The sequence below is a fragment of the Cetorhinus maximus genome, chromosome 14, assembly GCF_964194155.1.
Source record: "Cetorhinus maximus chromosome 14, sCetMax3.hap1.1, whole genome shotgun sequence".
Lineage (NCBI taxonomy): Eukaryota > Metazoa > Chordata > Chondrichthyes > Lamniformes > Cetorhinidae > Cetorhinus > Cetorhinus maximus.
The window spans coordinates 71,857,357-71,879,738 of NC_135892.1; the positions used below are offsets into that span (position 1 = coordinate 71,857,357).

Below are 22,382 nucleotides of genomic sequence, written 5' to 3' on the forward strand. Positions count from 1 at the left end.
GGTCCAATCCAATCTGTTTCCGTACATTAGAAACAGAAGAAACATTAACTTGGAGTGTTTTATTTTATGTTCTTAGTATAATTATGTTCTTCCTTTATTTTCTGTTAATTGCTTTTATTCTCTTCTTGAATAGGAATGGCCAGTGAGACAACAGATTAGTCAGCATCTGAAAAGGGAAACTAACATCTCAGGTAGAAGTCTTCATTAAAACTAAATCAATAGGGATGATGAGTCTGTCAACAGGTTTTAGCCTATATTAGATGCTCAGTTACCTCTATGTGCTTCCATATTTCCTGTTCTTATCTAAAATATCTAATATCCATGTTCTGATCTCTGTTTTTTTATTCTTTCATGGAATTTGAAAATCCCTGACAGGGCCAGCATTTATTGCCCATCCCTAAATGCCCTTAAGAAGGTGATGGTGGCTTGCCTTCTTGAACAGCTACAGTCCATCTGATGTAGGTACACCCACAGTGCTGTTACGAAGGAGTCCCAGGATTTTGACCCAGCAACAGCAGAGGAACTGCAATATCATTCCAAGTCAGTATGGTGTGTGGCTTGGAGGGAAACTTGCAGGTGGTGATGTTCCCATGTGCCTGCTGCCCTTGTCCTTCTGGGTGATACGGTTTGTGGGTTTGGAAGATGCTGTCAAAGAAGCCTTGGTGATTTGCTGAAGTCCATCTTGTAGATGGTATACACTGTTGCCACCGTGCATCAGTGGTGGAAGGAGTGAATAATTAGGTAGTGGATGGGTGCCGATCAATTGGGCTGCTTTGTCCTGGATGGTGTTGAGCTTCTTGAGTGTTGTTGGAGCTGCACACATCCAGGCAAGTGGAGGGTATTCCGTCAGATTCCTGATTTGAGCCTTGTAGATGTTGAACAGGCTTTGGGCAGTCAGGAGGTGAGTCACTCCCTGCAGAATTCCCAGCCTCTGACCTGCTGTGGTAGCTACTGTATTTATATGGTTAGTCCAGTTTAGTCTTTGGTCAATGGTAACCCCAGAATGTTGATGATAGGGTTTCAGCAATAGTAATGTTGTTGAATGTCAAGGGGACATGGCTAGATTCTATGTTTTTGGAGATAGTCATTGCCTGGCACTCATGTGGTCAAGCCTGAATGTTGCCTAAGCCTTGCTGTATATAATGGGCAGGCTTTGGGGAGTCAGGAGGTGAGTTACTCACGGCAGAATTCCCAACCTCTGACCTACTCTTGTAGCCTCAGTATTTAAGTGGCTGGTCCAGTTCAGTTTCTGGTCAATGGTAACCCCCAGGATGTTGATAATGGGGAATTCAGCAATGGTAATGCAATTGAGTGTCAAGGGGAGGTGGTTGGATTCTCTCATGTTGGAGATGGTCATTGTCTGGCACTTGTGTGGCATGAATGTTACTTGCCACTTATCAGCCCAAACCTTAATACTGTCCAGGACTACTTCAGTATCTGAGGAGTCAGGAATGGTGCTGAACTGGCTGAAATCATCATTGAACATTCCCACTTCTGACCTTATGATGGAGAAAAAGGCATTGATGCAGCAGCTGAAGATGGTTGAGCCCAGGACACCACCCTGAGCGACTCCTGCAGCGATATCCTGAGGCTGAGGAGTTTGGCCTCCAACAACCAAATCCATCTTCCTTTGTGCTTGGTATGACTCCAACCAGTGGAGAGTTTCTCATTGATTCTCATTGATTCAAGTTTGCTAGGGGTCCTTGATGTCACACTCGGTCAAATGCTGCCTTGATATCAAGGACAGTCACTCTCACCTCACCTCTTGAACTCAGCTCTTTGGTCCATATTTGGGCTGAGTGGCCCTGATAAAGCCCAACCTGAGCATTGGTGAGCTGGTTATTGATTTCTAAATGCCACTTGATAGTACTGTCGATGTCATCTTCCATCACTTTGCTGATGATTGACAGCAGACTGATGGGGCAGTAATTGGCTATATTGAATTTGTCCTACTCTTAGTGGATAGTACATACATGGGCAATTTTCCATATTAAGACCATAAGACATAGGAGCAGAAGGAGACCATTTGGCCCATCGAGTCTGCTCCGCCATTCAATGAGATCATGGTTGATCTGATAATCGTCAATTCCACTTTCCTGTATGGGGGTATTTTCCCCATAACCCTTGATTCCCTTACTGATTAAAAATTTGTCTATCTCAGCCTTGAATATACTTAACGACCTAGCCTCTACAGCCTCCTGCAGTAAAGAATTCCACAGATTCACCGCCCTCTGAGAAGAAATTCCTCCTCATCTCTGTCTTAAATGGGCAACCCCTTACTCTGAGATTGTGCCCTTTGGTCCTAGGTTCTCCCACAAGGGGAAACAACCTCTCAGCATCTACACTGTCAGGCCCCCTAAGAATCTTATATGTTTCAATAAGGTCGCCTCTCATTCTTCTAAACTCCAATGAGTACAGGCCCAACCTACTCAATCTCTCCTCATAAGAAAATCCCTCCATATTTGGGATCAACCTAATGAACCTTCTCTGGACTGTCAGGTAAATGCCAGTGTTCTAGCTGTACTGGAACAGCTTTGCTAGGGGCATGGCTGGTTCTGGAGCACAAGTCATCGGTACTACTGCCAGGATACTGTGAAGGCCCATAGCCTTTGCTTTACCTAGTGCTTTCAGCCATTTCATGATATCACATGTAGTGAATCTCTGTTTAAACACCATGAGGAGAAAAGTCATTAAAGCCCGTTTTCAGGTGTGGGAATCATAATGCGTTTCTTAAAATCAGTCTGTCTCTCTTAAAGAGGAGTTGCACTCATTGTACAGAAATTACTGCAGATGTGGAAGACTTTGATAGAAACAAACGCACAGGAAATACAACTACAAGCAAAAGAAAGGGCCCCCAAGTTTTCTGCTGCAGTGCTGAAGTCATTCGTCTAGAAGGGGAAAGGAGAGTCACAGAATGTGAAATTCAAGTGGGTAATGACTATGTTGTTTCTCCAGGTGCAGGCTTACCTGTAGGCAACTCCCCGTGTTCTCCGATGATGTGTTTGCCTGCACATGTTAAATTGACACTATCATGATGCCACGCAGCCTGACTGGCTGATGTCACACCTACCAATGATTCCAGTCTCACACCCACTCCACACTGCTTCTTTCTCTTTAGTTATGGCAGGCATATCACATTGCAACACACTCACTGACATTCTTCCTTCTCTCTCATGCAGGATAAGGTGGCACATAACCATGGGGAGCAGCGCAGATCCAACAGTGGACAGGCACGGCTGCATCACCTAGCTCCTCTGGAGGCAAAGGCGCTCCGCATTATGGGGCCAGCTGTGAGTGAGGCCATTGCATTCAGCATCACTAAGAACCTTCAGGACGATGCTATGTTACTGCTTTATACCCCATCTCAAATCATACCTGACCCCCTCATCTTGTAAGCTGGCATGAACTGCAAACTGCAGATGGTGTGACCTTGGACTGGTCACTTTCTACCCATCCCACTTTTCCTCACAAAACCCTCCCCTTCTGCATTTCTGCTTCAGGTACCCATAAACTGCCAGTTGGCTAGCCACTACAGCCACATGAGGAAGGGTGACACCTGACCTCTGATTAAGAAGCACTGTTACTTGATCAGACATTTGCATTTACCAAATCAGATACTGGCAGAGTTGGCTGGAAGCATTCCGGCCAAATTTGATTAATAGTTCTGAGTTTCTCTGTTAGCTGGAAGTCAATGGAAATTAAAATTGGGAGCAATTTCGTGTTTGCAAATTATCACTCACTAGACTAATCATTTTCTCCAGAGATTACTTATGAATTCATACTATATTCAATAAATTATTTGACACTTCTGACATTCAGGGAGCCAGGTTAAACATCTCTTGGGAATACTTAATGGGGGATTTTAACTAACAGTTTTCAGGCAGGTGATAGGAGGAATGGGTACCTGTGCCCTGATGGTTACATGTGTGCAATCTATGACACCCTGCATTCATGGGAAGTCCTTACATTACACTTGTCAATGTCTATTGGAAACTGCTGTAGCCTTTGGTCCTTACAAATATGGCATTAGTGAACTGTTTTTTGCATATATGGACTGCAGAATGACTGTTGCCAAAAATAACACCTGTTGCAGTCTGGAGGAACCCTGAAGCAACAAAGTTAGGAATGGTGGTGACTTTTCACTGCTTAACAAAGGCTGGCTTCCTGGGCCAATGGACTGTGTTACAGATGTCTACACAGATCTATGACAGCCAGTCTGGAGATGCATAGCCTCTTCAAGCATTACTCCTTAGCTCATAATAAATGTAATTGTTGCGCTGTTTTAGCTCACAACTTTATTTTGAATGTCTGCCCTAGGAAATTCTTATGACGAAATTATTAATTTCTGTATGGTTTGATAATTACAGTTTAACAACAGTATGACAGGATTGTTATAAATGACTGAAATGTTTAGAGTAATTAAACCAATATAATATGTTGCATTTCGGCAAACCTCTCAGTACTGAATTAAAAGTAGCTTATAAATGCTTTATAATTCTGTGTAACATGTTATTGATTGGTAATGGCCACTACTTTTGAATATTTATAAGAATGATGTGATCATATTTGCAGCCATCAGATTGTGGCAAAACAACATCACTTCACTTGTCAGCAGTCAATATGTTCTTATAATAGTAAGATGTGATATATATTTAAAGCAAAATCTGATACTTTGCATTCTATCAATATGGCATAATTGGTAGTAGGGATTGATTGCAAAATTGAGGCATCCCACTCAAATTATAACTCCTGAGACAGAACAGAAAACTGAACATCCAAACCTAGAGACTAGACAAAATAACTTTACTCTGTTATAATTTGAACTATGTGGAGGATATTTTTGTTTCTTTCACTAAGAATGTGAGACTTCCCATTTCTACTCATGGACCAGTGTTAGGAAACTAAACTGAATCAGGAATCTGAGGATATGTTTCATGGTGACTATGTTTTTCTTGTATTTGCGACAGTGGGTAAAGATACCTCAGCAAATCAGAGCGAGTAATAAAACAGGAGTTAACAGAGTTTTTTTTTGGACTATCATTTGAGAGGGTTTTTTGTGAAGTTCCCTTGCTGATTTCTGTGGTGAGCTGACAGTTAGGGCTTCTAGTTATAAGGTTCACAGAAGGTAAATTTAGAGGTGTTGGTACTGCAGGTCTAAAGCAATATGACACCAGTAATGTGGTCCAAGCCGCAGTGCTGAGATCACTGGTCTGCATCAGGACCACTGTGTGTGCCTGTGCCTGACTGTGCACCCTAATGTGAGGTCATGTTATTATAATATTGAAATGCTGCTGAAAGTATGCCTAATTCATAAGGTCGGGATTTTGGATACAGACAGCTTGTAAGTGACTGCCACTTTCGGAGAGGGAAGAATGAGCACAGAAACTAAAAAAAAAAAATGTTGTTTTGAGGCATATCTGCCATAAAATGTAGATCAGACCTAATAATGCTGCACCCTTCATCCTATAGTATAATGGTTAATGCCTAACACATTATCAACACCATAATCATGGAGAAACTGTGTATTTAGTTTGCGCATATACACTTAAGTGAACTGGTGCCATTTGGCAATGATAAAACTACATCTAAGTTATTACATCTACAAATAGTTCCCTCCACATAAAAGGAATAATAACAGGATCTGTTTAAAATTTGTGATTACAAGATAAGCCTTCAACAGTGGACCTAAATGTAATAGGAAGACATTTTTAAATGATTTACAACCAGTGTTTATTACAAATTAATAACGCTTGTCATACACATTATCAAACATTTATAAAGCAGGATTGCTTTGTATTTACATTTTTACGGAAATATTACTAATTAATTGTTGCGGTGTACCACCTTTTTATTAAGGATATTTTCATTATTCATAAAGTGTGATTTCAATCTTATTAAATAACTATACATTTTTTATAGTTAGAGCACTGAGGCTTTGTTAGGCATTAAGCATTACATGACAGCACACACTTAAAATTAAGTGATACCAATCTGTTTTTAAATAAAATACTTTATGAATCACTTTGTCACTTTTCTGCTATTGTATTCCCACATCTCATCTGTTTTCACAAGAATGAAATCAAGCAGCTTCAGTGACTTGTTGGGTAAATGCACTGTCTGAGGTAACTCTAAGGCAAACTAACCATGTAATTATATGCAACAAAGATGATCTTACGCAGTTTTATGTGATTTTAGCAGAGGAACTAGAATTGACTACTGCAGGCTTGGGCTACAAAAATGAAAATTATCAGCCCAAATTCCTGCTCCTGATTACTTACTTGATATGTCCAAGTTTGGATGGTGGAGTGAACATAGGAAGTGAGACTGTTGTGATGCCTCATGTTGTCAAATAACCTGCCAACAATCACTTCTAGTTTGATACATGAAGAATGATGGCTTGGATTAGGTGCTGTGTTTGGGCAGCATGGCTGCAACTGGAAGCCAACTTGAGCCAATGCATTTAGGAGAGGACAGAAGAAAATTGGGGATGGGGGTGGGGGGGCGGGAATCCTGTCCAGTCATTCCTCTGAGCATAAAACACCAAACATTTAAATTTCAGTGGCACCGCATAATATCAGGTTTAGGAATGGCTCAAACTTTACCACCAAAAGAAACAGAATAAAGTGATTGATCTTATTGTGAGAGGTGGATTTAACTACCTTTTACAATAAATTAATGATGATATTCTCTCATTTTATCTTCTTACATCATGAGGAAAGAAGTACTATATTTGTCATTTTTAAACAGGTTCTCCATATATGTGTTTGTGATTTCAGTGCAAAGTTCTCTTTGGGAAATTTGGATAAGATGTGCTTTTATGGGACTAAAGAAAATTACGGGCTATTCCTTGCTTTAATGGAATTGATGGATAAATGATACAAAATAAAAAAGGTTGCTAGGGAAGTTTGTTGTTTATATTACTGTAGATTAAATGATTAGGAGACTGGGCTATTTTGATAACATCGGCAACCGCAGCCCAAAAAGATTTTTGAAATCTAGAATCACAGAGAGATGAGTGTTTTTATCAGCAGCCAAGGCAAATAATGTATATATGTCCATGCAAAAAGAAATTAAACTTTGAACTGTTTATATTGATCACAATGTGAAGTAATAGTGAATTCAGCATGTATGAATGACAAAGCAAAGTAAATATATTACCTTTCCATCTGAAGTTCTGTTAACACAGGTCTGTTCTGAGGGATTATAACCAACCCCATTACAACATTGTTCATTGCTGGATATAACTTCAGTACCACAGCATTTGACTTGGGCTCCATCAATGATATGGGATTTCCTTGACCCATCAGGTCCAATGCAGCAAAGGGTAATTGATGCATCCACCAGGTCCTGCCCACAACAGACCAGCCCTAGCACAATGGAAAACAACAAATTTTATTTTTTTAATCACCTTTGGTACAGCAATGCCACTCTAATTATTATCAAGCTTGTTCCAGTATGATAAATTGCTAATTGCTTAATACCCTAATCAGTGTTCATTCTTTGCACAGATAAACTATGACAGCGCCATTAATTTAAATAGCAATTTCACTTAACAGCCAGAACTACACACCAGATTTTATGCAACATTTCAGCAACTGCATCCATCACTGCAGCATTCTGACATAAAGATGTCTGACGTGTGCTAACTCACTTAGAGAGAGCAGATGTTGCAGAGTGTGGTTTGGTAGTTATTCCCAGAGTGCATCACTTCAGCCTGAATGAGTAGCACATATGCAACTAGGCATTTTTTTCTAAAATAGCCTTGAATATCTATTAAACTTTGACTTTTGTCAAGTGCATCATTTGACATCTGTATCTTGACATCATTACAGCCTTGAAATTTTCACATTTTTAAAATGAATATATTTTTTTGAATTTGATTTTAGGGAAATAAGAAATTATCTTGATTAAACAAAACTAAAATCTACAAAATTATGAAAACTTTCTGGTAATGGCATCTGCTTTACAATATAGTCCTATTTGTGGTTCAAGTTGTTGAATATACATCAACCGTGTTCAACAGAAGTACATTAAATCTTCCTTATTTAGGAATTAACCTGTGTATTGATACACTGTAACCTATATATAATCTGACATGTTAGGTAGTGGAGTTACTAATGTGTATGATAGTAACAAGATATTTCTCTTCTCTTAATATCAAATAGCCACTACGTTTAAGACAATTTTAATATTTACATATTCCAGACTTGAACTTCGAAATCAAGTGCTTTACCTTTATGGTACACTGCAGTTACAGTGTCAGATATTGGGCCAGATCTTGCTGAAAAAAATAATGGCATCTTAATGACCCACACAGTTATTTATGTGCAAATTGGCCAGCAAATTGAGGGGGCTATAGATGCACCTTGTCTTGTGGCTCTCCAGAACTTGGTGGTCAATTTACATTGTTCTGCCATTTGCTTTGTACAAACACCATCTCACCCTTAGCTTCCCCATTATTTTTTAGAACTTGCTGGATTTGCATATTAATTGCCCATTAAACGTGCCACAGAAAGTTAAGTCCGGTAATTACTGCGTAAGTACCCTTTTAACAACATGATAAATTTTAATGCTGTGCCAGGGAACTTCTCTGGCAGAGGAATTGAGCAATTTAAACAGGAAAATCACATTCTTTCAGGTGGTAAATTGTTTGCAGAGATTTTTAAAACATAATATTTTTAATTTTTACTTTTTGTTTCCATCTCTCCTCACTCAATCTAATTTCTCTTTCTTTCTCTTTTTGGGCAGAATCGTCCCAGATTTGCACTAAGTGCGGTAGTGGGCGGGTAAAACGACATTTTACCCACCAGCCGAGCTGGCGGGTTTTCGTGCCGTATTGTCACAAGCCCGTCACGTTATTTATGCATTCCCAGGAAACACACAGTCTCCATGGCAGGCAAGCTTTCATTTGCCCGCCACGCCACTACCTCACTGTTTCATCACGCCAGGCACCACGTTTAAAATACAGCCACGCTCAGTACTTTCAGCCCAGGACTGCAGCAAAGAAGATATGACCCTGAAAGGCAAGAAGACTGCAGTCCTCGAGTGCCCTTTGGATGCCGTGGAGGCCCGCTGTGATGTCCTCTACCCCAGCTCTGGCTGCAGGAGGGACAGCTATATTACCACTACAGCTTGGTAGGCAATGGCAGTGGTGATCAGTGCCAATGCCGCACTGATGAGGTTGGCCATCCAAATAGAGGATGAATGACCCCACCCGTAGGATATGGCAGCCATCTCATCACTCTAAGCTCACACACTCAAACCTATAACAATTCACCGGCATCTTACTCACTGCCAGCTCAAGAGACATCACCATCCATTCTCACACACTTACCCTCACATGTCCATTTGGCCTCACCTCCTCTGAAGACTGCATCCTCAGGCATTACCATCTTGAGGCCACTTGCACTTGTGCCCCCTACATACACCATGGATTACCCTCCCTCCTTAGTATAGCCCTTGTCCTGCAGCCTCTTCCCTTGCCTGAGGCCAATTCCCTTCTTTCACCAAGCAAGCCCTGGCCCTGCAGCCATTGAAAAGCCACCCACATATGGCTGATCTGGCAGGTAGAGACCTGCCATGAGCCCCCATAAAAGTGATGTGGTGCTGTCTGTGAAGCCTGACGCTGATGACTGTGAATGCTGACCGAAGCAAGGCAGGCAAACAAACCTTGAAGTCCCGAGTGAAGTGCAACCTGCCACATGCATGTCACTTATTTATTGTTGTAAAACACATCGGCGGGACAAACGATCCAGCAGGGTGTGGCAGGGGGGTGGTTGTTGGTATGATTCCAGCGGGCAGGCCTAATAATGATATGCTAATGCATTACAATGAGCTTCCTGAAGTCCGATGGCAGGGAACAGCCTACCTTGCACGTGCAGTCATCAGCGCCAGGCTTCACAGACAGTACCACATCACTTTTAGGCGGGCTGAGCGGACAATCGGAAACTGGTTTCATGCCGTCACGAAGCCGATCGTGCCATATTGTCCGCTCACGCCACCGAACATGCCCGATGCTGGCGGGCACATGAAATCCCGGCCTTTGTTTCTCTTTTAGTACCTGGTCCACATTCCTTCTCGGCCATGCTCTGTTTGTATAAGGTTTAAATCTCATTGGTTAAACATTAGACTTGAAATGTTAACTCTGTTTCTCTCTCCACAGATGCTGTCAGACCTGCTGAGTTTTTCCAGCATTTGCTGTTTTTATTTCAGATTTCCAGCATCCACAGTATTTTGCTTTTATTACAGCATTGGTCTCGCTGTTCACTGAGGTCCTTGATATTCCATTGCCTTTACCATTACACTTGCACTTCTAGCTGCATATGGTGCAATAAACTTTCAAGCTGATAGAAGCACAAAAGTCTAACTGATATGGTACCCCAAAAGATGCCCCACTCCAGCAATACTTGGCCTAACACATCAAATGACAAAGCTGGGTCAAAAAGAAACATTGAGTGAGAGGGAAGGTTTCTAAGGTATACAGGCAGAGATAATGTTCTCTATGCTTTATTTTTTTCAGCAGCTTGCATACGATTTGCTTGTAACTGCATGCAACTGTGCTGAACTGGTCAAAACCAATACATAACTAATAAGGTGCCTGGATGTGTGAGAATTCTCTTACTTAGGAATGTTATAAATTAAGACCAGGTGGCAGGGACCAATTAATGATCAATTATGTGCCCTGGTGTCACTTGCCTCAAATGGTTTGTAAAGGAGGAACTAATGAACTGTTTAGAGTATTAGAAAGGAGGTCGAAATCATGTTCGTTGCAGCAGGGAGAAGAAAATTCCAAAGAGAAGGGATTGTTCCAACTCGGGATCAGAGAACTACAGACAGAAGTCTGAGTAAATTACAGAAGTTTACAAAAACTACAGATGTTTGAGAAGTCCACAAGATGAATCCAGTCTCGGCTTTTCGTGCTCCATTGTCTGTAGCTGAAACGGGAGGTATAACCTGTTAAGCTGTGTTAATTACTGCCTAGTTTGTTAGGTCATATTTTATGCTTAATAAATCTTACCACCACTTTGCTACAATTTGATGGTCTTGCTGTCAATTTATTTATCACACCAAATTCCTTACAGAAGGACAACCCCCGCCCCCATTCCACCCCCACCAATCCATCATCACTATTTAAAGGGATCGGCTACTTTCAGATCAGTTGCAACTGATTTCTCCTGGTCCTTGCTGCCATTTTGTAGAAATGTTTACAGGCAAGGTAGAGTTGTTTTGGCTGCTGAAATTTACAGAGAGTAGTGTGGCACATGCTATGTCCCAACTTGAAGGATCCTACAGAAACCAATTCCTCTGAGGCAGAGATCAAGGATTTGCATCCCCTTTGGAATACAGAATGACAGGGAGATTGAGCAGAGACAACACGGAGCAGGTCAAGATGTTGGAAGAGGGAAGAGAAGATGGGATCTCAGCAGGGGGCCATAGCTCACAAGGGTGTTCAGGGTGCAATGCTCCTACTTGAAAGTCAGTGAGGCACAGTGTGTCAGTATGTTTCCAAAGAGGTCCTCACTGCAATCTGGCATCTGCCTGTTACAGCCACAACTGCAGCCTCAGGGCAAGGTGAGGACAGGATTGCCAATAGCTGTGAAGGTGACAATGGTCATGAACTTTTATACATCTGGCTCCTTCCAAGATTGAGCAGGCAATATTTGCAACATCTCTCAATTCACCACTCACTGTTGAATAACGGAAGTCATTGAGATTTTGCATTCCAAAAGAGTTGAATACATTTCATTTTCTCTTGCCAGAGAGAAGTGAATGCAGGCAACATGCAGCTTTGTGAGGACTACAGGCTACCCCACAATGCAGGATCTCATTAACTGCAGGCAGGCTGCTTTGTGGGCACTATTCTGAAACATGCACAACCGGAAGGGAATCTATTTCCTCAATTTCCAGCTGGTGAGCAACCATACACAATGCAGCATGCAGGCCAATGTCCAGCATCCTGGCAGGAGCCATGATGCCTTCGTTCTGCATCAATCCAATGTATCATCTATATTTGTGCCACCATGGCAAATCAGAGCATGGGCACTGGGTAACAAGGGCGATCTACTGACCACATGGCTCCTAGCTCTCATGCACAACACACACACACATATAGGCAGAATGCATATAATGAATGCCATGCTGCTACACAAAATGTGATAGAATGGACCAGGGTAGGAGTGCTGGAACAAAGCTTCTGCTGCCTGAGCTACTTTGGATAAGCCCTGCAGGACTCAGCAGAGCACTGTCACAATTTGTCATAGTCTGCTGTAAGCTGCACAGCTTCACCAGCGTGAGGGAACAGCCCTTGCCACCAGCTATACAGCGACTAGCTAAAGAGGAGGACAAGGAATAAGGGGAAGGCGAAAAAGCAACCTTTATGGCTATGACTGACTCACCTGACTGCGGTGTCATTGAACACAAACTCAATTACCACCAGTCCTATACCTTACCTTCCCTCTGTATTGGCCATCACTGTGTCTGCTTGGCCACAATGCTAAACTAAAAAGAACGACAAAATAAACATTCCAAGCCAAATTTATAAATCAAACAATGTTAGTTTGCATTAGTCAACTATTGCAATAGTCAACTATTCAGCCTTGTGCATTCCCTGAGCCTATTTTTCGCGTGCCTTTGCCTGTCCTAGTGCTCCTACGTGGTGCTACCTCAGTGACTGCAGCAGGGCTGGTGAGGGAGACTGCAGACTTGTAGGACAGCCTCATGCAACTCTGACCCTACAAGGCATAGCTTCTGACTGTGCCACCTCAGCATGGATGGCTGCAGTCTGGGCTGTCTGGGTAACATGCACTGGCAGAGTGGCAGTTCTGGGAGGATGAACGCTATCCATCTTGAGGAAAGTTCATGCTCAGTGGTGCCACTGCCATTGCCCCGGGGTGGCACCTCAGCAATCCTAGTATCTGTTAGAGGATAGATTTGCCGGATTGCTGTGAGACCTTGCAAGACCCTTTGAGCACTGGTATCTGCAATCAGAGTGGCAGTAATCTGAGTGTACATGGCAGTAATCTATGCTTGCATGGCAACAAGCTGAACCTGTTCAGGCCTGCAACCACTCAACAACGAGTTCAACGCTGGTTACATGCAGCAATCTTCTAAATGAGAAAGCAGCATGAAGTTTGCCTATGCATTTCAATGGGGATTATTGAATCTGATTTGTTGAAGAGCTTTTTTATTTATATCCTTACTTACAGATGCCACAGATCCCCTGAAGAGGGCACTGTGCTGGTCAGATACCAGATTAGAGCAAGTCTCTGTCAAAGACCTGGGAAAACCTTGTGGGCCGCTGTCAATGAGGAAAATGATGAGCACTCTTCCTTTCAACTGCAAAATCTGGGCCATTCTGTTTCTAACACATTTGCTGATTGAATGAAAGCCTTTCTTCTTCATATGTAGAATCATAGAAAGGTTATAGCACAGAAGGAGGCCATTTGGCTCAATTGTGTTTGTGCTGGCTCTCTGCAAGAGCAATTTATCTAGTGCCATTCCCCTGCCTTTTCCAGATAGCCCTGCAAATCTTTCTCTTCATATAACGATCCAATTCTCTTTTGAAAGCCACAAATAAATCTGCCTCCGTCACATTCACAGGAAATGCATTCCAGATCCAGACTATGTTATAAGGTTTTCCCTCATGCTACCATCGTTTCTTTTGCTAATCTCCCCATTCTTCCCAGCAAACTGAATCACTTCACACTTCTCTGCACTAAGTTTCATCTGTCACTTGTCCACACATTTCACCAACTTGTCTATGTCCTTCAATCAATGTCCTCAGGTTATCAATCCTTCCACCATGGGAACAGTCTCTCCCTTTCTACTCTGTCCAGATCCCTCATGATTTTGAATCCCTCTATGAAATATCCTCTCAACCTTCTCTTCTCCAGAGAGAACAGGACCAACTTCTTCAATTTCTCAAAGCAGCTGAAGTTCCTCATCTCTGGAACCATTCTCATGATTTTTTTCTGCACCCTCTCTACTGCCTTCACATCCTTTCTAAAGTGTGGTACGCAGAACTGGATGTAATGCTCCAGTTGAAGCTGAATCAGTGTCTTACACAGGTTTATCATGATGTCCTTGCTTTTGTACTCCATGTCCCTGTTTATAAAACCTAGGAACCTGTATGCTTTTTTAATCATGCTCTAACCTGCCCTGCCACCTTCAATGATTTGTGCACATATGCCTCCAGGTCCCTCTGCTCCTGCACTTACTTTAGAATTGTACTCTTTATTTTATATTAATTCTCCCAGTTCTTCTGACCAAGCTGAATCACTTCACACTTCTCTGCACTAAATATCATTTGCCATTTGTCCACCCATTTCACCAGCCTGTCTATGTCCTTTTGAAATATCGCACTATCCTCCTCACAGTTCATAATACTTCCAAGTTTCATGTCATTTGCAAATTTTGAAATTGTGCCCTTTACGCCGAAGTCAAGGTAATTAATATATATCAAAAGCACCAACACTGACCCCTGGGAACCCCTCTGAAAAACAACCATTCATCACTATTATTTCCTGTCACTCAGCCAATTTCATATCCATGATGCTCCTGTCCCTTTTATTCCACGAGCTCTAACATTTCTCATAAGTTTCTTGTGTGGCAAATTTGTCAAATTTCTGTTGGAAGTTCATGTACACCACATCAACTGCATTACCCTCATCTATCCTCTCTGTTACCTCATCAAAGAACTCAAGCAAATTGGTTAAACATGATTTGCCCTTAACAATTCCATACTGGCTTTCCTTAACTAACCCTCATTTGCCCAAAAACTATTAATTTTGTCCTGAATTATCGTTTCTAAAACTCCTTCAACACTACGGTTAAACTGACCAGCCTGCAGCTGCTGGTCTTATCTTTACACCCTTTTTTAAACAAAGGTTTAACATTTGTGATTCTCCAGTCCTCTGGCACCACCTCTGTATCTAAGGAGGATTGGGAAATTTTGGCAAGTGCCTCCACAACATCCACTCTTACTTTCTCATTATCCTTGGATGTATCTTATCTGGTCCTCGTGACTTAACAACTTTAAGTATAGCCAGCCTAATACTTCCTCCTTATCAGTTTTAAACCCAGAAAGTGCCATCAGATTGTTACTAAGAGCCTCATGGCTCCACGTGGGCCTCCAACAAGACTCTATGGGCAGAATTTTGCCCTTGATGGGCGGGCGGGCCCCACTGACTCGGCGGAAGGTGGGCAGCCGATCGCCGCCGCCAAAACGGGCCCTGCCGCCATTTTAAGTTGCCGGGCCAATTAAGGCCCGCCCAGCGGGGGAATATTCCCCAACTGTCAGAGTGCGCTCTTTTGCGCATGCGTGTGAAAGAGTGCACATCTCCCTGAGGCAAAGTGCTGTCTCAGGGAGATCGCTGAAAGTCTGTGAAACTCTAAAAATAGAAAAATTTAAAAATCATTAACATGTCCCCCTCATGTGAAAATGTCACACGAGATGGGACATGTTGGAGAAGAACACAAACACTTTATTAAAAGTTTTTAAACCCGATATCAAACCTCATCCTGCCACTGGATGAGGTTTGTAAACAAGTCACTTACCCACCTGCCCGTTGGGCCTGTGCGCTGACCTGAAGTTTGCATGGGCCCCTCAAAATCCTGGTCGATTGGAGAGTTAATGGCTTAACAAAGCCTTTAATTAATGGCGTGCCGCTGCTTAGTACACCTGCCGACCGAAATATCACAATGCAGCGCGCTGATGTCGGGACGCTTGCATGATGTCAGCGTGCAACATTTTAAGTGCTGGCATGTGGACTCCGCCACCCGCACACCAGCCAGAAGATTCTGCCCTATATTTAAGGGAACCTGCCACTTACAAATGCACTACAAAAAAAAACAGAAGAGTCAAAGTGCAGAATTTTACGACAGCGGGATTTTATGTTCCCACTGTCGTCAATGGGGTTTATAACAGCCCGCCGCATGTTACGGCCCCGTCCCCACCGAAACGGGGCCGTAAAATACCGCCCAAAGTACGCTAGTGTGACCCTGATTTTAAGAATTTTTATGTTGTGATAAAGGTTACTAATAAATGAAGCTATTTTTCTATTGCCTCTCAAGTTGTCTGCAAGCAGTCCCATGCTACAGCACAGAAAATTGGCTTAGCATTATGTTTAATAACTTGATCAACGCATTCTGGTAAAATTCCTATGTGTGTTATTTTAATGAACATTTTAACTTATTGACTTTAGACAGCTAAACAACTTTGTGAAATTAACATGTAGAAATACAGTTGCCAACTCTATTCCTGGAGATTTGGTCCCATGGCATTTGGTCAATGACATTCAGTGCAGCCTGAAAATGTTAATGTATTTAATGGCTTAATAACATCTTTCTCAAATTTATACAACAAGCCACAGGGAGACGGGTATCAAATTGCATTCCGAGGGATGAGAATGCATGGTTGGTCTTGATAAGTTGACCACTGCCCAAGCACAATATAATTTATGTCATGATGTCAGTTCATGACATCTTCACGAGACAGGCAGGCATGTGCTAATGTGTTCAAAATGCATATCTGTGTTTGTTGGGAGAAGGGGTGAGGGGGGTGGGAAGTGTGCTTCAAGTCATGTTGCCATCAGTGCAGTGCTTTTATTAGCCACAGTTAAGTCAATACAGACAGTGAGGTCAAGAAAAAAATACTGTGTATTTCTATCCATAAAATCCTTTCTAGCCATAATGAAAAAAACAGTTTAACCGGACCGGTAGCCATCTGAGCTTTGGGACTGTTGAACAAAGTCTTCTGGGGCTAAGTTGGATTGCCCCCAAAGTCCCACGCAGGGACGGTGATGCACAATTCATCTGCACCCATTCAATGTAACGCAGCCAACAGGTAAACCTTCTCATTTGAAAGATTGCTTGGTGCAGCAAGTGCTAATCATGCTGTTCATTAGCTGCACACATCAGCAGGGGGCCCCAAAATTACACCACTTAAAGTTACCCTGCACCTCTTAAAGTGGCTGGAGCAGGTGCTGGCAGTCATGCAGAAAGTGAATCTGACGTGGGAAACAATGAAGAACGGTGCAACATAGAAAAGGCTCCAAGGTTTACGGATGCTGCTCTGGAGGCTTTGGTGGCAGAGATGGAACGTTGAAGCTATGTCCTGTATATGGAGGGTGTCAGGAGATCTTCCAAGCACATACTCAAAAGTGAGTGCAGGAGATAGCCATGGAGATAACTGTCAGGATTCAAGGCTCAAGGACTTGGGATGCAGTGCCGGCAAGAGGTAGATGACCTCACATGACTGGCCATTTTCAAATGCCATATCCCACCAACTGCACCACTAGTCTCAAACTGGAGCTAACCAGAGGGTAACAAGCATGCTTTACATCCTAACCCATATGGATAGCCAGCCATTATTGAGATGCCCATTGCTGAGACCATAGCCATCAGTGGGGCTGAAACCATTGAGGTTGATGGTATCTTTATATCTAATCCTCCTTTTCATTTTCTACTTCCCTCTCATCATACAATATTTCCTGATTTACTAGCTGCAGGTGGTGTAAGATGCACCTCTTATTTTTCCTCCCTTCCCATTCCAGAACCATACCATTGTGCTTGTTTCCTTTCAGATAACAAAGAGGTGCGAACTGGCCAGGGAGTGGAAGAAAACCACGAAGAGTGATGATGAAGACATACCACGGTCACCTATTCAACACTTGTAGCCATCAGCTCAGATAAGAACACTATTCTTAGAGAATTGATTAGAGGTGTGATCTGCAAGTGGCAAGACACAGGTCATGAGTGGGCGTCAGCCAGGGCAGTAGGCAAGGATAGCACAAGTGCTAGCTTGGTGGAGGGCAAGGTTGCACAAGGGTTCTGCTGCAGAGCTGAGCACTTTGACAGGGTAGCCTACAGGAAAACACTGATAGATATGCACAACTAAATGGCTGGTACATTGGGAAGCCTGCAGAAAACCTGCAGTCAATGACAAGGAGCATGGAGTAATCCAACATCAACTTGGCACAGGGTTTTCCGCAGACCATCTGTGTTTATGAATTTGGTTTGGAATATTTATTTTGTGCTGGCTTTTATTCTTGCCTTGTGGCTAAGCAGACACCTTGATGATCAGTGACAGAGGAAAGGTGTGTGACAGTTGGTAAATGGGGATTTGGGGTTACACTTACTGGTATTGCATTCAAATGAACAATTCATAGATAACTCAGGCAGAAACGGGCTGCTTAGATTGTCTCCTCCCCTTCCTTTTCCTCCTCTTCAACTACCTCAACTTCCTCCTTATGTTCCTTTTCTTCATCCTCCTCTTCATGTTCCTGTTCCTCAATTGCTTGCCACATTGCTGGTGGCAAGGGCTGGGAAGTTGTGCAGTGCAGAAAAGTGTAGTGAATCTGCTCTACTGAGTACTGCAGTGTGACGCTGGAGCCTTACAGGCAATGAAGGCATTGTTTCAGTACCCCAGTGATATTCACTGAAACTTTTCATTGGCCAGAATTTTCCAGCTCCATTGGCATTGGACGTCATGGCGAGCTGGGGGCGGGCAATATGGTGAGAAGGCCAAAAGTTGGTATCACGCTGGTGTGAAAGTGCAGCAGGATCACCCGATGGTGTCCGCCATGGTGGAAAGCCAATCCCTCTGGAGGCTGGTGTGAACCTGATTTGGATCCCACTAATAGAATGCAAAGTAAGTCCCGACCAGAATCATCTTCCACGCTTGATTTATCGTTACACTGGTGGGAAAACACGCCAGCCCAGAACACGTTTGGACAAGTGTGACGTGCAGAACTTGGGACTTACCGTTAGGGCCTTGCTCAGATCGCAGACATCCAAGGAGAAGAAGATGCTGGAGCCCTACAGCTACTGGACCCTGGAGGAGCACATGCATCACATGCTGGGTGGATTCTCATGGACATGGCTCTGCAACAAAGCAGCTCACAGGAGGCGGGAGATCTCTGTTGATGTCTTGGGTCTGCTTCGGAACATCATGGTCTTGGACATGGGCTGCTATGGATGATCAGCGAGAGAGGGAGAGGAAGGTCCAACTGTGAGTGGGAGAAGGTGTACTGTGGGGGTGGGGGTGGTGTGATATGAGAAGAAGGTCTAGGATTGACTGGGAGAGGAAGGTGTACTGGGGGGGTGGTGAGGTTGGGGAGGGGGGCGAAAATGTAAGTGTCAAGGCAGGGTGAGGTTGAGAGAGCGGGAATGAAAGTGTTGGGGTGGGGTAAGGTTGGAAGGGGGGAGGAAGGTGTCGGGGGGTGAGGTTTGGCACGGGGAAGAGGGAATATGGGGGAGGAGCGTGTAACGGGAAAGAATGCATCAAGTGGGAAGGTAGGTGTAAGGGGGAGGAAAGCGTTAGGGAAGCAGTTTGGAGAGGGAAAGGAGTCCGGGGAGGGGGAAGGAATCTGGGCGAGGAAAGAGTCCAGTGGGAAGAAGTGGTTCGGGCGGGGGGAAAGGAGTTCAGAGGAGGAAAGGAGTTTGGGGGGTGGAAGGAGTAAGGGTGGAGGGCACAGTAAAGCAAGGGATGTCCAGGTAAACATGCAAGGGAAGGATCTGTGGAGTCAATGACTGCCTCCTGGGGAATGAACTGAGGGTGGGCATGGTAGGAGGGAACGGTGATTATGAGAGGGGGCAGACTGAGCTGGAAGGGTGGGAGACTGAGAGTGGGATGGTAGCAGTAGAAGGGATGGCCAGTTTGTTTGGTAGGGACTTGGAGGCAGACACGGATCCTGGGGATGGGGAGGAGGTCAATTTGGATGGGGGTGGCATTCTCCGGAAGGTAGGGAACATGCATGTTCACCTGGACACCCTGGAAAGAAAAGTGTTGGGATTGATAGGTGACAATGGGAAGGTGGAAAGTGATACCAGTGGGAGTCAACAGTGATGGGGGAAAGGGCATGGGTGACTAGGGGAGGGGAAAGGACAGGGGAGCTTATGAGAATCTTGACTATGACCATTTTTTCAAATCAAAAGTGAGCAGAGCCTCATGTTGGACATATACAGATGCTGCATGGGAGTGCATTCTGTGGTTGGGTGGAGATGCACATCAGCTCAGATGGACAACTGAAAGAGAACCCCAGCAGGCAGCATTGAAAATGCTTGGGACATGGAGATGAGTGTGATTGAGGAAGGCCTGGCGTGCGTGGGAGAGTGTTTGTACAAGGTTCTGGAAGGCCCTGTCACACATATACTTCTCCCTCCAGAATCACTCATGGTCTGGCTGTATGCAGCTGAACTGCTAGTGGGGGTGAGGGGTGCAGAGTGCATGGGGAGGACTTGCAAAGCTTGTAAATGAAGCTGAAGGACAACATTACACATTATTCAGTGAAAGTGAATATATTTTCAGATTATAAAGTGACAAAATGTGTTCACCCACACAACCACTTGTGATCAGAATTTCTTAACATTTCTAGGCCAACTACTTCTTCTGGGTGCTGCCCTGACATCCGCAGCAGGGGTGGAGACAGCCTGTGCAATGGTTGGCCCTGTTGCCTCTGATTACTTCAGCATGTGCCCTCTTGAGAGCCGAGGCCTTGAAGGCCCCAGCTTGCTTTGGCTGTCCTCCTCTGGACCAGCTGCTCCCTCTGCAGTGACAGAGGGCGAGGTTGAGGGGGCTACAGGCAAAGGGGACTCAGAAGGAGAGGACAGCTTCTGAGATTTCTGAGTGGATGACCCAGGGGTGTCCAGCTGCTGCTCCTCTTTCCTTTGGGTGCCGAAGGGCACCGGCCTGACTCCTGGAGAGACATCAAGGTGCCCTGTTTCCCTCTTGCGTTGCCACTGCAGGAACTCACCCGTGGTTCCCGCGAAGGAGTGCAGGTCTGCGCACATCTCTGTATTCTGCTGGACCAGGGTCTCCATGGCGTCCGCCATCCTGCCCATTGAGATCTCCATGCATGCACATGTAGGCACCACTTCATCAGAGCGCAGGTGGATGCACTCCTCTGGCTTGTGTTGAGGGCTTCCAACAGCTCTGCATGATGTTCCCCTGTCTTCTGCTGACTCTCCACGATGAGTTGGGAGGCCGAATTCAGAGGCTCCTCATCTGACTTGGACCTCACAGATGCCTTTTACCCAGCAGAGTTCCGAGTGCCGAACCTGCCTCCTCCTGCTGCGGACACGTGTCCATGCGGTGACCACCAGATTGTAAACCCAACCCTGCTCTAGATCTAGTTTCCTATGGAGGTGTGTGTCTCTGTGCTGGTGCAGGGTGTGGGGTAAGTCCTATGACAGTTCTTCCAGGCTGCTTATTTCCAGCTCTTCAATGGAGGAGGTGTCCTCTTGGCTAGAGGTGAGGACCTGGATGGAGCTGAGGGACTGGCTGGCTGAGGGTGTTGTTGGCTTGGCAGAGCTCCCTGTGAACCAAAGTGGAGATAGTTAGTGCATGGCAGCAGAGTTAAAAGCAGGAGAGAGAGCACTCACAGTTGCATTGAGAGAGGGATAACGGGGTCCAGGACCCTCATGTGGATGTTTGCTGCCAACCTTACTGTCGCCACAGTCACGTTCCATGTCCTCACCAGTCAGTGCAACGGCACGCTTCTCAAAGCGAATGAGGAGCCTAATGTGGGCCACTCCACTCCCCGTCTGGGACCACTCCCTGCTGCTGTGAGCCAGCTTCTTCTGCATGAAAACAGATGGACAGAGTGTGAACAGGATACATGGCACTGCGTGGAATGTTTGTGTGGTGAGAGGAGCCATGGATGGGATGAGGGCATGAGCTTCAGAGGATATGAGACTGATGAAAGTGTGAAGGTGTGTGTGTTGTCCCTTGAGGAGCGGGACCTCTGTGCATGTGTAATGGATTTGTGAGTGTATGAGTTGAGAGCGATGAGGTAGTTGACTTATCCTGGCGGAACAGATGAGAGCATTCATCCTCTTCCTGCACTGGATGGCTGACCTCCTCTGTGCTCCGGTGGTGTTGACCACTGGTTCCACCACCTCCCAGGTCAGATTGGTGACTCTAGTGGATCTCCTGTGGCCACAGCAGGGGTACAGGACATCACGGCGACCTTCCACTGCATCCAGCAAGCACCCCAGAGAGGCATCACTAAATTTAGGGGCTGCTGTCTTCTTTGCTTTTGGGGCCATCTGCCACCTGGAGCAGTCCTGGTCTGAAGACACAAAGTAGGCATGCACTCTGGTGTGCTTGAAGTATGGTGCCCGGAGCGAGGAAGCACTGAGTTCACAGCATGTTGGGCAAATCCAAGCCCACCCGCCAACGATCTGGCTTGTTCCTCATGAATGCATGATTAATGAGGTGGAACGCGCCGGGAATGAGATAGTACAGCACAAAAAGCCACCATTGCGGCTGGCGGGTAAAACGTCCTTTATCCCACCTGCAACCGCACTTTGTGCAAATCTGGGATGATTTCGCCCATTGTTTCTTGAACTGGGGGAAGCCTGTAATCTTAGTGAAGCTGGGT

General features: G+C 44.5%; 1 protein-coding gene across 1 annotated transcript in view; it reads right to left on the reverse strand.

The window, feature by feature from the left end:
* Positions 1-22,382, reverse strand: part of ush2a (Usher syndrome 2A (autosomal recessive, mild)) — a 1,183,552-nt gene that overhangs the window by 241,447 nt on the left and 919,723 nt on the right. The window contains exon 54 of the mRNA XM_078556364.1: positions 7,159-7,367. Within this exon, the coding sequence (XP_078412490.1) occupies positions 7,159-7,367 (209 nt within the window). The remainder of the gene's footprint in view (positions 1-7,158; positions 7,368-22,382) is intronic.